Source organism: Musa acuminata, chromosome BXJ2-10, assembly GCF_036884655.1.
Source record: "Musa acuminata AAA Group cultivar baxijiao chromosome BXJ2-10, Cavendish_Baxijiao_AAA, whole genome shotgun sequence".
Taxonomy (NCBI): domain Eukaryota; kingdom Viridiplantae; phylum Streptophyta; class Magnoliopsida; order Zingiberales; family Musaceae; genus Musa; species Musa acuminata.
This window is the reverse complement of record NC_088347.1, coordinates 12925800-12938560: the sequence shown is the minus strand read 5'-3', so window position 1 is coordinate 12938560 and position 12761 is coordinate 12925800. Positions and strand designations below refer to the sequence as shown.

At 39.9% G+C, this 12761-nt stretch overlaps 1 protein-coding gene across 2 annotated transcripts; it reads right to left on the bottom strand.

Moving 5' to 3' along the window:
- Positions 1-8309: 8309 nt before the first annotated feature.
- LOC135625989 (protein POLAR-like 1) lies at positions 8310-12204 on the bottom strand. Of its 2 annotated transcripts, none has more exons than XM_065131168.1 (3): positions 11584-12204; positions 9838-10247; positions 8310-9201 (listed from the first exon to the last, which is right to left on the bottom strand). In XM_065131168.1, the coding sequence occupies exons 1-3, from the start codon at positions 12086-12088 to the stop codon at positions 8725-8727; spliced, it is 1392 nt and encodes a 463-aa protein (XP_064987240.1). In that variant the 5' UTR covers positions 12089-12204; the 3' UTR covers positions 8310-8724. The 2 variants fall into 2 exon arrangements, with proteins under 2 accessions (XP_064987240.1, XP_064987239.1); XM_065131167.1 differs by having other exon boundaries at positions 11560-12203.
- Positions 12205-12761: the final 557 nt, after the last annotated feature.

The following is a 12761-nucleotide window of genomic DNA, read 5'->3' as shown; positions in this document are numbered from 1 at the left end:
AAAGAGTATCAAAACTCTTCGATCAGATCGAGGAGGTGAGTACTTAAGTACAGAGTTTACTCACTTCCTCAAGGACCATGGGATATTATCCCAATGGACACCTCCTTATACACCTCAGCTCAATGGTGTCTCTGAAAGGAGAAATCGTACATTATTAGATATGGTATGGTCCATGATGAGTTTCGCTGACCTACCCATCTCATTCTGGGGATATGCCCTAGAAACCGCAGCTTACCTTCTGAACAGAGTTCCAACTAAGTCGGTAGTGTCTACACCATATGAGATATGGAAAGGGAAGAAGCCTGATCTTAAGGTTGTTAAGATTTGGGGCTGCCCAGCCCACGTTAAAAGACACAACCCCGATAAGTTAGAATCAAGGACAGAGCGATGCAAATTTGTGGGACACCCCAAGGAAACTTGTGGGTATTATTTCTATCATCTCGAGGACCAAAAGGTCTTTGTAGCTAAGAGAGCAGTGTTCCTTGAGAAGGAACACATTCTTGACGGAGACAGTGGGAGAATGATAGAATTGAGCGAGGTTGGAGAACCAAGCTCAAGTACCACTCTACAGCCCGAGTCTGTTCAGGTATCTAATACACAAGTTTCAACTTTACGCAAGTCTGATAGAGTATCCCATCCTCCTGAGAAATATGTGGGACATATTAGAGCAGAGGATGTAGAGGATATTGATCCTCAGACCTACGAGGAGGCTATTATGAGTATAGACTCCGGGAAGTGGAAAGAAGCCATGAATTCTGAGATGGATTCTATGTACTTCAATAAGGTTTGGAACCTAGTTGATGCACCCGAAGGTATTGTACCCATCGGTTGCAAGTGGATCTTTAAGAAAAAGATCGGAGTAGATGGAAAGGTAGAGACCTATAAAGCAAGGCTAGTGGCTAAGGGGTATCGTCAAAGGCAAGGTGTTGACTACGACGAAACTTTCTCACCCGTAGCAATGCTAAAATCCATCAGAATTCTATTGGCTATTGCAGCACACTATGATTATGAGATCTGGCAGATCGATGTGAAAACCGCATTCCTCAACGGGAACCTGGAGGAGGAGGTGTATATGATGCAACCTGAGGGATTCGTGTCCAAGAGCTGCCCAGATAAGGTGTGTAGGTTGCTTAGATCCATTTATGGACTAAAGCAAGCTTCCCGAAGTTGGAACATAAGATTTGATGAGGCAATCAGATCTTATGACTTCGTTAAGAACGAAGATGAGCCTTGTGTATACAGAAAGGTAAGTGGGAGCGCTATCACCTTTTTGGTGTTATATGTGGATGACATCCTCATCATTGGGAATGACGTAGGAATGCTATCCATAGTAAAGACTTGGTTATCTAGACACTTCTCCATAAAGGACTTAGGGGAAGCATCATATATCTTGGGGATTAGAATCTATAGAGATAGATCTAAGAGGATGCTTGGCTTGTCCCAGTCCAGGTACATAGAAACTATTGTCAAAAGGTTTGGCATGGAAAATTCCAAGAGAGGTCTCATACCGATGAGACATGGGATATCGCTTTCTACGAGTATGTCCCCAAAGACTCCAGAAGAAAGGGCGAACATGGATATGATACCTTATGCCTCAGCAATAGGGTCTATCATGTATGCCATGCTATGTACTAGGCCTGATATAGCGCATGCTCTGAGTGTCACGAGCAGGTATCAGGCGGATCCAGGCTTGGAGCACTGGAAAGCAGTAAAGTGTATCCTTAAGTACTTGAGAAGCACTAAGGATCTTTTACTAGTATATGGAGGTAATAGCCTTAAGGTTGAAGGCTACACTGACTCAAGTTTTCAGTCTGATGTCGATGATAGCAAGTTGAATTCAAGGTATGTGTACACCTTGAATGGAGGAGCAGTGTGCTGGAAGAGTTCCAGCAAGATACCACTGCTGACTCGACCACAGAGGCGGAGTACATTGCTGCATTAGATGCAGCAAAGGAGGGAGTTTGGGTGAAGAAGTTCATCACAGATTTGGGAGTCGATACAGATAGCGACAAGTCGACTTCCTTATATTGCGACCACTATGGGGTGATTACTCAAATAAGGGAACCCGGGTCTTATCAGAAGTGTTCTGAGGAGGTTTCAGCTTATAAGAGAGATCGTAACCCGAGGAGATGTAGTAGTGGAAAGAGTTCCATCTGAAGATAACATTGCAGATCCACTAACAAAGCCATTGTCTCAGATTGTCTTTGAGCGTCACAGGGGTCTGATGGGGATCAGACACATAGGTGATTAGCTTTAGGTCAAGTGGGAGATTGCTAGTCATAAGTGCCCAGCAAGCCAATCACGTGAGTGATGGCACGTGTGACTTGATATATAATCTTTTTGCTTATTATATTTTGGCGTATATCACTTTATAACTATTGCATAAATGCATATATATTGTGATGTCCTTGGATTTGTGCAATGGGAATCGGATCGTGATGAGATCACGATAATGAGATCGATTCACCTTTAAACACATATCCTAAATAATCCCGGTCATAGGTTACTCGAGAGGGACATCGTGATAACCGGATAGACTGGTGTGCTGTATACCCGTCCATATGATGGATGCAGCTGGTCTCATAGCTGCTCGTGTAGGGACACTAGGGATACAGTACAAGTGCTCATTGGAGAATGAGTTCACTGATTGATCCGCTTACGGAATGCTGGATGGTTGATGATGCCTTATTGTCAGACAACGATTCCGTAGTCCTAGTGGTGTATCTGGTTCTTAGACTTGAGACACCAAGGATGTCCTGTATGAGTGCTCCACTCTTTGATACCAGACTTATAGGTTTGGCTGTTCCCAGATCTAGTACAGCTGGTCATTGGGAGTGGTAGTCGACCTTACGAGGGCTATTGAGTGTCGATAGAGGATCATCCACTCTCGGTATCATGAGAGGAATATCCTATGTGTTCTTGCTCAGACAAATCCCTGGCCAGGGTCATTCGGGTTGAGAGAGAAAGAGTTCTCCGGGAGAATCCGATTAGAGCGAGACTCGAGTAGAAACCGTATGGGTCTGACAGCACCATGCTCGATATACGGTCTCTGGGATATTAGATGGATGAGGGACTATAGGTACATGGTAACTGAGGACAGACAGGTCCAATGGATTGGATTCCCCTGTATCGTCTGGGGACTACGGCGTAGTGGCCTAGTACTTCCGTAGTCGATGAGTCGAGTGAATTATTACAGAGATAATAATTCACTGAGTTAGAAGGAGTTCTGACAGGTATGACTCACGGCCAGCTCGATATTGGGCCTAGAGGGTCACACACATATGGTAGGCATTGCGATGAGTAGAGGTTCGGATATGAGATATCCGACGGAGCCCTTGTCTTATTGGATGCAGATCCAATACCCACTAGGGAAAGGACCCATTAGGGTTTTGACACGGGATCTCTATAAATAGGAGGGATTCACAGCCTCATAGGCTAGAGTCTTTGCTTGCCCTTCCTATTCTCCTCTCCCTCTCCACCTCAGAGTAGGCCTGGAGTTTTGAGGAGCGTCGTCGCAACCCTGCTGTGTGGATCACCGCTAGAGAGGAGGACGCTTGACCTCCTTCACCCTCTCCTAAGGATCTGCAAGGAAACAGGGATATACGATCTCCCTAGGTAACACAATCTCTATACGCAGTTTTTGTGTTTTTTGCGGATTTTGCACACCAATCTTCGCCCGACGATGAACATCCTTTTGGGAATCGGGGATTTTTGTTTTCTTGTTCTTCCGCTGCGCATATGATGTCGCCCCCCCTATGATTTCCCAACAGATATCTTATCATAATGAAGAAAATTTATCAAGCAAACATTTCAAGTATATATTATGAAATATATTGCATACATTTCAAGTATATATGATGAAATACATTACATACATACATTTCAAATAAAAAATTAAGGATCGTTTACTAGTATATAGAACTAGTAGCCTCAAGGTTGAACGCTACATAGACTCAAGTTTCTAGTCCAATTTTGATGATAACAAGTCTAATTCGGGGTATGTGTTCACTCTGAATAGCGAAGCAGTGTGTTGGAAGAGTTCCAAGCAAGATACTTGTACTGACTCGACCATAGAGATAAAGTACATTGCTGCAACAGAGGTAGCAAAAGAGAGAGTTTGGGTGAAGAAGTTCATCAAAGATTTTGGGAGTCTTGCTAGGCAGCGAGGAGGCGATTCTCTTATATTGCGACAACAACGGGGTGATTGCTCAAATTAGGGAACCTAGGCCTCATCAGAAGTGTTCTGAGGAGATTCCAACTTATTAGATAGATTGTGGCCTGAGGAGATGTAATAGTGGAAAGAGTTCCATCCGAAGATAACATTGTAGATCTACTACAAAGCCGTTGTCTCAGATTGTCTTTGAGCATCATAGGGGTTTGATGGAGATCGGATATATAAGTAATTGTCTTTAAGTCAAGTGGGAGATTGCTAGTCATAGGTGCCCTACAAGCCAATCACGTTAGTGATGACACGTGTGACATGATATGCATTCTCTTTGCTCATTATATTATTTGATATTTTATCACTTTATATTGCTTATTGTATATATATATATATATATATATATATATATATATATATATATATATATATATTATGATGTCCATGGATCTGTGCAATGAGAATCAGATCGTGATGAGATCATGATAATGAGACCGATTCACCTTTAAACACAAACCCTAAATAATCTCGATCATAGGTTACTCGAGAGAGACATCGAGATAACCAGATAGACTAGTGTATTACTCGTATATATGATGGAGGGTTGGTTTCATAGCTACTCGTGTATGGACACTAGGGATACAGCGCAGGTGCTCATTGGAGAATGAGTTCACTGATTGATTCGCTCACGGAATGTTGGATGGTTGATGATGCCTTATTGTTAGATAATGATTCCGTAGTCCCAATGGTGTATTTGGTCCATAGACTTTAGACACCAAAGATGTCTTGTATAAGTACTTAACTCTTTGATACTAGACATATAGGTCTAGAGGTTTCAAATCTAGCACAACTGATCATCGGGAGTGGTACCCAATCTTACGAGGGTTATTAAGTGTCGACAGAGGATCATCTGCTCTCGGTGTTATGAGAGAAATATTCATGTGTTCTTGCTCAAACAAATCCCGAGACAAGGTCATTCAGATTGAGAGATAAAGAGTTCTCCGGGAGAATTCTATTAGAGCGAGACTTGGGTAAAAACTATATTAGCTTGATAGTACCATACTTGGTTTATAGTCTTTGGGGTATTAGATAGATAAAGGACTATAGATACATGGTAACTAAGGATAGACAGGTTCAATGAATTATATTCCCCTATATCATTTAAGGACTATGACATAGTGATATAGTACGTTCGCAATCGATCAGTCGAGTGAATTATTATGAAGATAATAATTCACTGAGCTAGAAGAAGTTCCAACAAGTATGACTCATAGCCATCTCGATATTGGGCCTAGAGGGTCACATACATATGGTAAGCGTTGCAACATGTAGAGGTTCGTATATGAGATATTCGCCGAAGCCCCTATCTTATTGGATATCCAATAAGCCCTAAATTATTGGATCCTATATATGAGATCCAATAAGAGCTAATGAGAGATTATTGGATAGAGATCCACTAATCTAAGAGGCTTGAGTAGTTGGGGATATAGATCTAATATACAATAGGGCAGGATCCATTAGGGTTTAGTTGATAAGGATCTCTATAAATAGGAAGGAACCAAAGGCTCATAGGCTAGAGGTTTCTTGGTGGCCACCTCCTATTCTCCTCTCTCCTCTCTCCTTCTCCTCCTCAGATGGCAAGCGTGGAGATTGCTACTCATAGGTGCCCTACAAGCCAATCATATGAGTGGTGGCACGTGTGACTTAACACGCATATTATTTGGCATATTATCATTTTATATTGCTTGTTACTTAAATATATTAAGATATCCATGGATCTATGCAATGAGAATCGGATCATGATGAGATCACGATAATGAGACCGACTCGTCTTTAAACATAGATCCTAAATAATCTCGGTCATAGGTTACTCGAGAAGGACATCGAGATAACCGGATATACTAGTGTGCTGTATACCCATCCATATGATGGATGCTGCTGGTCTCATAGCTGCTCGTGTAGGGACACTAGGGATACAGTACAAGTTCTCATTGGGGAATGAGTTCATTGATTGATCCGCTTACGAAATAACAGATGATCGATGATGCCTTATTGTCATATAATGATTCCGTAGTCCTAGTGGTGTACCTGATCCTTAGACTTAGACATCAGAGTGCTCCACTCTTTGATACTAGACTAATAAGTTTGGATGTTCCAGATCTAGCACAACCGATCATCTGCGTATTACTTATTTCTGCTACATCTTTATTTTCAGAAATATGTCGCATTCAAATCCCTTATGTGACATACTTGATGTCAACCACCTTGTTGGTCCAAATTATACCGATTGGCTCCGCAACTTGAGAATCGTTCTCACGATTGAGAAAATCGCATGTCCTTGATACAGTGATGCCTACGCTCGAGGAAGGGGTATACGATGATGAGATCGCTTACTATGTGAAGTACATAGACGATTTCATTCTTGCTAGTATTATATGTTGGGCTCTATAACTCCTGAGTTATAGAAACATCATGAAAAGATGAATGTCAGATCCATTCTCTTATGTCTTCATAAATTGTTTGAGAAACAGAGAAAGACTTAGCGATATGAAATATCCAAGAGTCTTAAGGAGGTGTCCATAAGAATCGACTCGATATTAACATGTCAGTTTATTCGATTGAGATGAATGGCTTCTAAAGTTAAGTTATTATCACATAAACTATAATATCGGACGATTTGATATATCATCTCATTTTATAAAAAACCCTTAATGAGATATTTTTTTAGTCCTCGCTACCTTTCAAATCCTCCGAACCTATCATTAACCTAAGCATCGTTAGGAGCTGTGTAAAGCGTGCCCCGATGCAATTTTGTAAAGTCATCTTCTAAACCTCCGATCTTACAACAAACACAAAAAAAAGTATCCCGGTTGAATCCAAACTTTCTCTAAATATTGAACAATCAGAATTTGATTTAGATGTCTCATTTGTTTCCGAGAACCCAAATTTTCTAAAGAAAATCCAACTGTTTTACACCATCTACCAAAATAATTCTGTAGGTAAATATAAAAATTGCTTGATCAATTTGACATGTGGTGCTCAACATACATGGACGCTGAATGCAGATTTGGATATCGAACCAATGATGGCTTGTAATCTTTTGGAACTGAACAAGAATATTCACCTCTGATGAAGATTGAAAAATAAATTTTACATTGTTAAGATTTAAAAATATTGGTTAATATATATTAGGTCTTATGTATAAGTTAATAAGTCAAGTTTTCTTGTTACATTAGTGTTCAATCTTATGTATATTAACATTGACCAAATTAACTTGGCTCATATTCATGTTTGATTTGCGAATTTCTTAACATGATACTAAATTACAGCAAATCTATGCCAACAAGCATTGTATGTGATCGAGAGGAAAACACTATGATTGAGAAATCTAGTCAACAAGACTTTAGACGAGTCATCGGAAGCATCCGAGGACCTGGCAAAGACCATCACGAAATGAACCAACCAAGAACTGGATTCCTGGAATCACAAGCTAAATCGACTTCCATTAGAAGCGGGTGACACAACTTGTGACCCAGCAAATCCCCCGGTTCGTTAATGCGTCGCAGTCCACACACTGTTGGTTCCATCTATATAAAATCCACTTGCAGATTTTTATCTTTTATTTTTATCTTTCTCTCCTTCCTTTTAGAAAGGTTGAATGAACGTTTTTTTATGGATAATTCAAATTGATCAATGCATTGTTGCTGATTGAACTCACGTTCCAATCCACATGTTAACATTATGTACTTTATTTCATATAATAAAAATATATTAAAAAAAATAAGTGCAATGAACGACTTTATGCGTCGGAGCCATGTCGAAGATGCCAACGCCATCTTCCCCCTCTCCCCCCACCCCTTGTGATGCTGCTTTGTTTGGTATATTAGGCCATCTTATATTAGGCTGTGATGCATCGGTACTGCTGGGCGACACCGCGACCTTTCGTTTACTGGTGAGAAGAATGGTTTCCCCAACAGCAATACTTTTACAGCATGAGTTTTTGTATTATTTTCCATTTTTTCATATATATCGAGAAAAGCCTCAATTCTGAGCCATTGATTACCTGATGCATATGAGAATGGTGATCAAATAAGAAGCCACATATGGAGTCCATGCTAAAAGTCAAAAAGTCTTACAGGCAAAAGAGTTGACTTAAAACAGATTTACAGGTTAACACTAGATTAAAAATATGGAAACAGATACATACACCAAAGAAGGTGATCATCACTTAAAAGAGTATCAACTCATTCATCAAAGAAACTTTGATGTTAACAATGCATGGATGTGACAGCAAAACCCAACTCTTTGACACCCAGAAATAAAGGAAACATGGACATCACTCAAGTACATGCCAAACACAAACATCAAACAAGATCTGGTTCCATCTGCTTGAATTCCTCATTTGAGCCAATCTACATCAACAATCTTCATCATTTGATATCTTGTAAACCATAACTCTGTAGTTACTGGAAAAGCTCATTTCAGTCTGTCCTTTTCAGCTGCTTCTCTGAATACAAGTTATGAAACCATATGCAACAATAGTAACAACACTACTGCCGAATTTACCTATTAAGTTCCTCATTCTTATGCTGTGAGACCAGACTTGTGGTGTCCCTCCACCAGCAGATCTCTCTTTCTTTCTCATGGAGCTTTCTCTCAGCGCACTCTAATGCAGACTCCAGCTCTGCTATCCTCTCCTGCTGTCTTGTTTCAAGGAGCTCATGTAGTCTTCTCTCCAGCTCCTGTGCAGAAACCCTGTAGTAATTGCCACTGTCTTCCTCATTAATTTCAGTTACTTCTCCATTATCGTCACAGAGATTCTCAGCAAGATCGCCATTACTGTAGCCAGTGTGGTCGAAGGAAGACTCTAGCTCGGTGATACCCTCCTGTTGCCTCATCTCTAGAAGCTGATTAAGCTTCTTTGTCAGCTCTTGCGCAGAAACTGCACATTGGATACCGCTGGCTTCATCAGAAACTTCATAGGCTTTGGCTAAGCTTCCGTCCAAGCTCTCAGAAGGATCAGCATCCTCAGGAACCAACTATAACCAGTACAAATCAGCCGCTAGAGAGAACAATATGCATACATATGCTAAGCTACCTCAAAAGATTTATCTTGGCAATATGGTCTCTTTTATCGAACAAAATTAATGTCCCATTGTTGGGAGTCTTAGAGAAATTATTTCCAGACATTGGAGAAGCTTTTTAATCATATTGGTTATTTCACATTAAACTGGTCTAAACAATTTAATACCAGTATACATTTGTTAACACATACAAAGCATCAAACACATAAGCATGATTCAGAATAGACTGGTCAAACAATGTCGAGCAAGAAAGTGCAGAAGAATCAAGTTATAGAAACTGTGTAAGTATTTCATTTCCAGTAATATAGAATTAAGATTTTCAATGAAGAATACATAAAGTATGAGAGAAACATTAAGAGTGAAAGTGAAGGAAATAAGAAAACTTGTAAGCTATATGAATAAGGAAGCTCACAAAGTTCAGCAAAACAAGAGGCTTTTCTTGTCAAATGGAAGCACATGAAGTATGATGAATAACAACCACTGAATTTGTCAATTATTCTATCAATCTTTTAAGTTTATAGTTTATTGCAAATATCACATGTTATAATCCATGTTACCCAAAATATATAATCAAAATGGAGTGAACAGTACCTCCATTCTTTCTTGATCTTGATGAAGTGATAGACTTGTGGCTTCGATGGTATGTTGCAAACATTCTAATTCAACTTGCAATTCTGCTTCCATTTTATCCATGAGGCATATTCTGCTCCCTGTAGTCCTAACAAACCTCGATTGTACCTCAGCCTCAGGTTCCATGGCATGCTGTACTCTGTCTAAATCGAATGAAACTTTATCATCTTGAAAGAAATTATGATTTTTAGACTGTGCACAGTTAGAAGATGCATCTTTCTTCTGAGCTTCGTCCTTTATATCTTTAAGTAAAATCTCCATTTCTTCCCGCAGTTCCACCATCTTATTGATTTCAGTGACACTCCTTGCTAGGAGAAAGACCAGACCTACTCCCATTCCTAGATTTAAAGAGAGTTCATCACTCTTCTTTCCTGGAAAACACGTAATCTAATAGTTAACCAATGTCATGTCAGTAGAAATCTTCAAGTTAACATCCTTTCCCTATGAATTAGATGGTAAAATTTCAGATATACAAGAAATATTTTACAACTTAAAACATAAGTATTTCATATAACAGCTGTAAAGAAACATGTAATTACAAATAAAACAAGAAACACCTTATATTTTGAAATTAATAAGAAAGACAACAAAAGGTGGAACATGCAATGCATATAATTAGTCATGCATATAATAAAGCTTCAAATCCTACGACGATAATGTAATAGATATCCTCTTCAGGAAAGAAAGAGGTCCACCATGTGTTGAAACCATGACCAAAACAAATGATATTTATAAAACATGAACTAAAAGATCCATAGGTTTGTCTTTAATGCAGCAAGTAGTTAAAATTTAGAAAAAAATCAGTGGAACAATCAAATCAAAAGAATTACATTCTGCTAGAAAAAAGTTGATGTGTGCCAATTGCAACAAAATGTACTACTATCGGGGCAGTTGATACCATCAGAGATGTATGTATTGTAGAATATACTAAAATTATGTAACTGGACAAGTAAAAGATATTAACATTTGGTTTCTCATTGATGACACGTCACAACCAACAAGCAGCAACCACATATGCTCCATCTAAAAGATTATATTTCTTGAGGAATATGAGAGCACTTCGAACACCGAAGCAAATATATTGTTGCTAGGATTGGTATATGGTAGAAGCATATCGGTTCGGCAGTTGCAGGACATCTCAAGCAACAGAAAAGTAGCATATGCAAAAGCTTAATTAGGTTGCATGACCAAGACAGAAACAAAACAGAAAGGCATACATATCACCCAGACTCATGAGTTCCAAATTAACCATTCACAAAAGAACATGAAGGCAGTTCTAAATGTATTGAATACCTATGTTAATTGTAAATTCAACAATTAGACAAAATAGGTCAAAAAGGAAGTTTGTTGAAGACAGGCTAATAAAATGGCATGCATAAATATTTTAAAAGAAAGGCTATTAAAATGTAACAACAATTAGGATAATGTGATATAGATAAGAACTTAGTCTTTTCATAACCTCCCTAAAATTGAGCTCTACTGAGATAATTTGAATTCCAAGTTCATGACAACATAAGAATAACAGAAGGAACGGCACATTTTGACAATAGATGATAAATCAAAGAAATTAACACAAATATTGGCAGAGAATTAAATGATGCAATCAAACTCTCCCTCAGCCAACAAAAATACGATTTTTTATCACAGATATTTCAATACTAAAGCAAGCAAAATTGCTCAAACCAGAATTAATGGCGAGCTCCGTACTGCTCTCGCCGGAGACCTCCGGCGCACTCCTCCCTCCGCTGGCCTCCACTGCCGGTTCCTCCACCTCCAAGGCAACCTTCCCTTTTTCTTCCGCCGCTCTCCGATTTCTTCTCTTCCTATTATTAGAACCGCGCCTTGGGAACCGCACCCGGCAACCCAACCGTTCCTCACCATCGCCGCTGCCACCACCGGTTTGGACCGGCGACGGCCGACGCAGAGGGAGGAGCAACCGGGAGAGAAGACTCCGAGGCGAATAAGCATCGGGAGAAGCAGAAGAAGCGGCATTGGGGGAGGCGAAAGGAGGCAGACACAAGAAAAGCTCTCGTCTTTTCGCACTCATCGGTCCCTCCACCTCGTCCTCGTTGCTCTCCTGGAGGTAGTCAGTTATTCTCATCCCCCCAGCCGTCGCCTCCTCCTCCTCCTCCTCCTCCCACCGAACCCTTCCCTCTTCGCGCAACGCCACACAGAAGCAGAGCACCTTCCCCTGTTCCCGATAACAAGTCATGTTTTAATAGGATTTGTCGCCTCAACTAGGAGGACAAGCCACCAAACGCTCCCAGAAACAGCCACCGATTTGACGCGAAAGCGAGGAGCGGCTGCTTCCTCTTCCCAGGTATATAAGGCGCGTATTCATGGAGGGAAGAGCTCTATCGGTGGTTTAGGAGGGCCCTCCTGGCCAGCGATTCCCTGTGCTCCTTCCCGGGAAGCCATGCACCTTCTCAGCTTATCCTCACCGCGAGTGAGCAGAACCCGGAGAACAAGATCTGTTGCCTCATTTATGTCACTGTTTTCATTAAATTCACGTCACATTGTCCTCCTTTGACATTAACCCAAAATTACATACGTATCCCTCTTTAAAATCGATTATTTATTTATTTATTTATCTAAATTTAAAATTTAAATATATTGTAAGCAGGTATATTCTGTGACCACTCTAAAATTTTAATGGATATTAATGAATAATGGTTAATATGATATTTTGAAACTTGGGAAAAAAAAAGACTATTCAAGAGACATGGGAAAGGGAAGATAAGAAATAATGAACCTAAAGAAATCCACTTCAACCTATATCACCATAATAAATCATTATTATTTTGAAATAATATAGTTTTCTTGTGAGAGCTAAAAACGGAGGAGGAGGAGATGAGGCAAAAACAAAACTGAGAGGTGGTAATGTT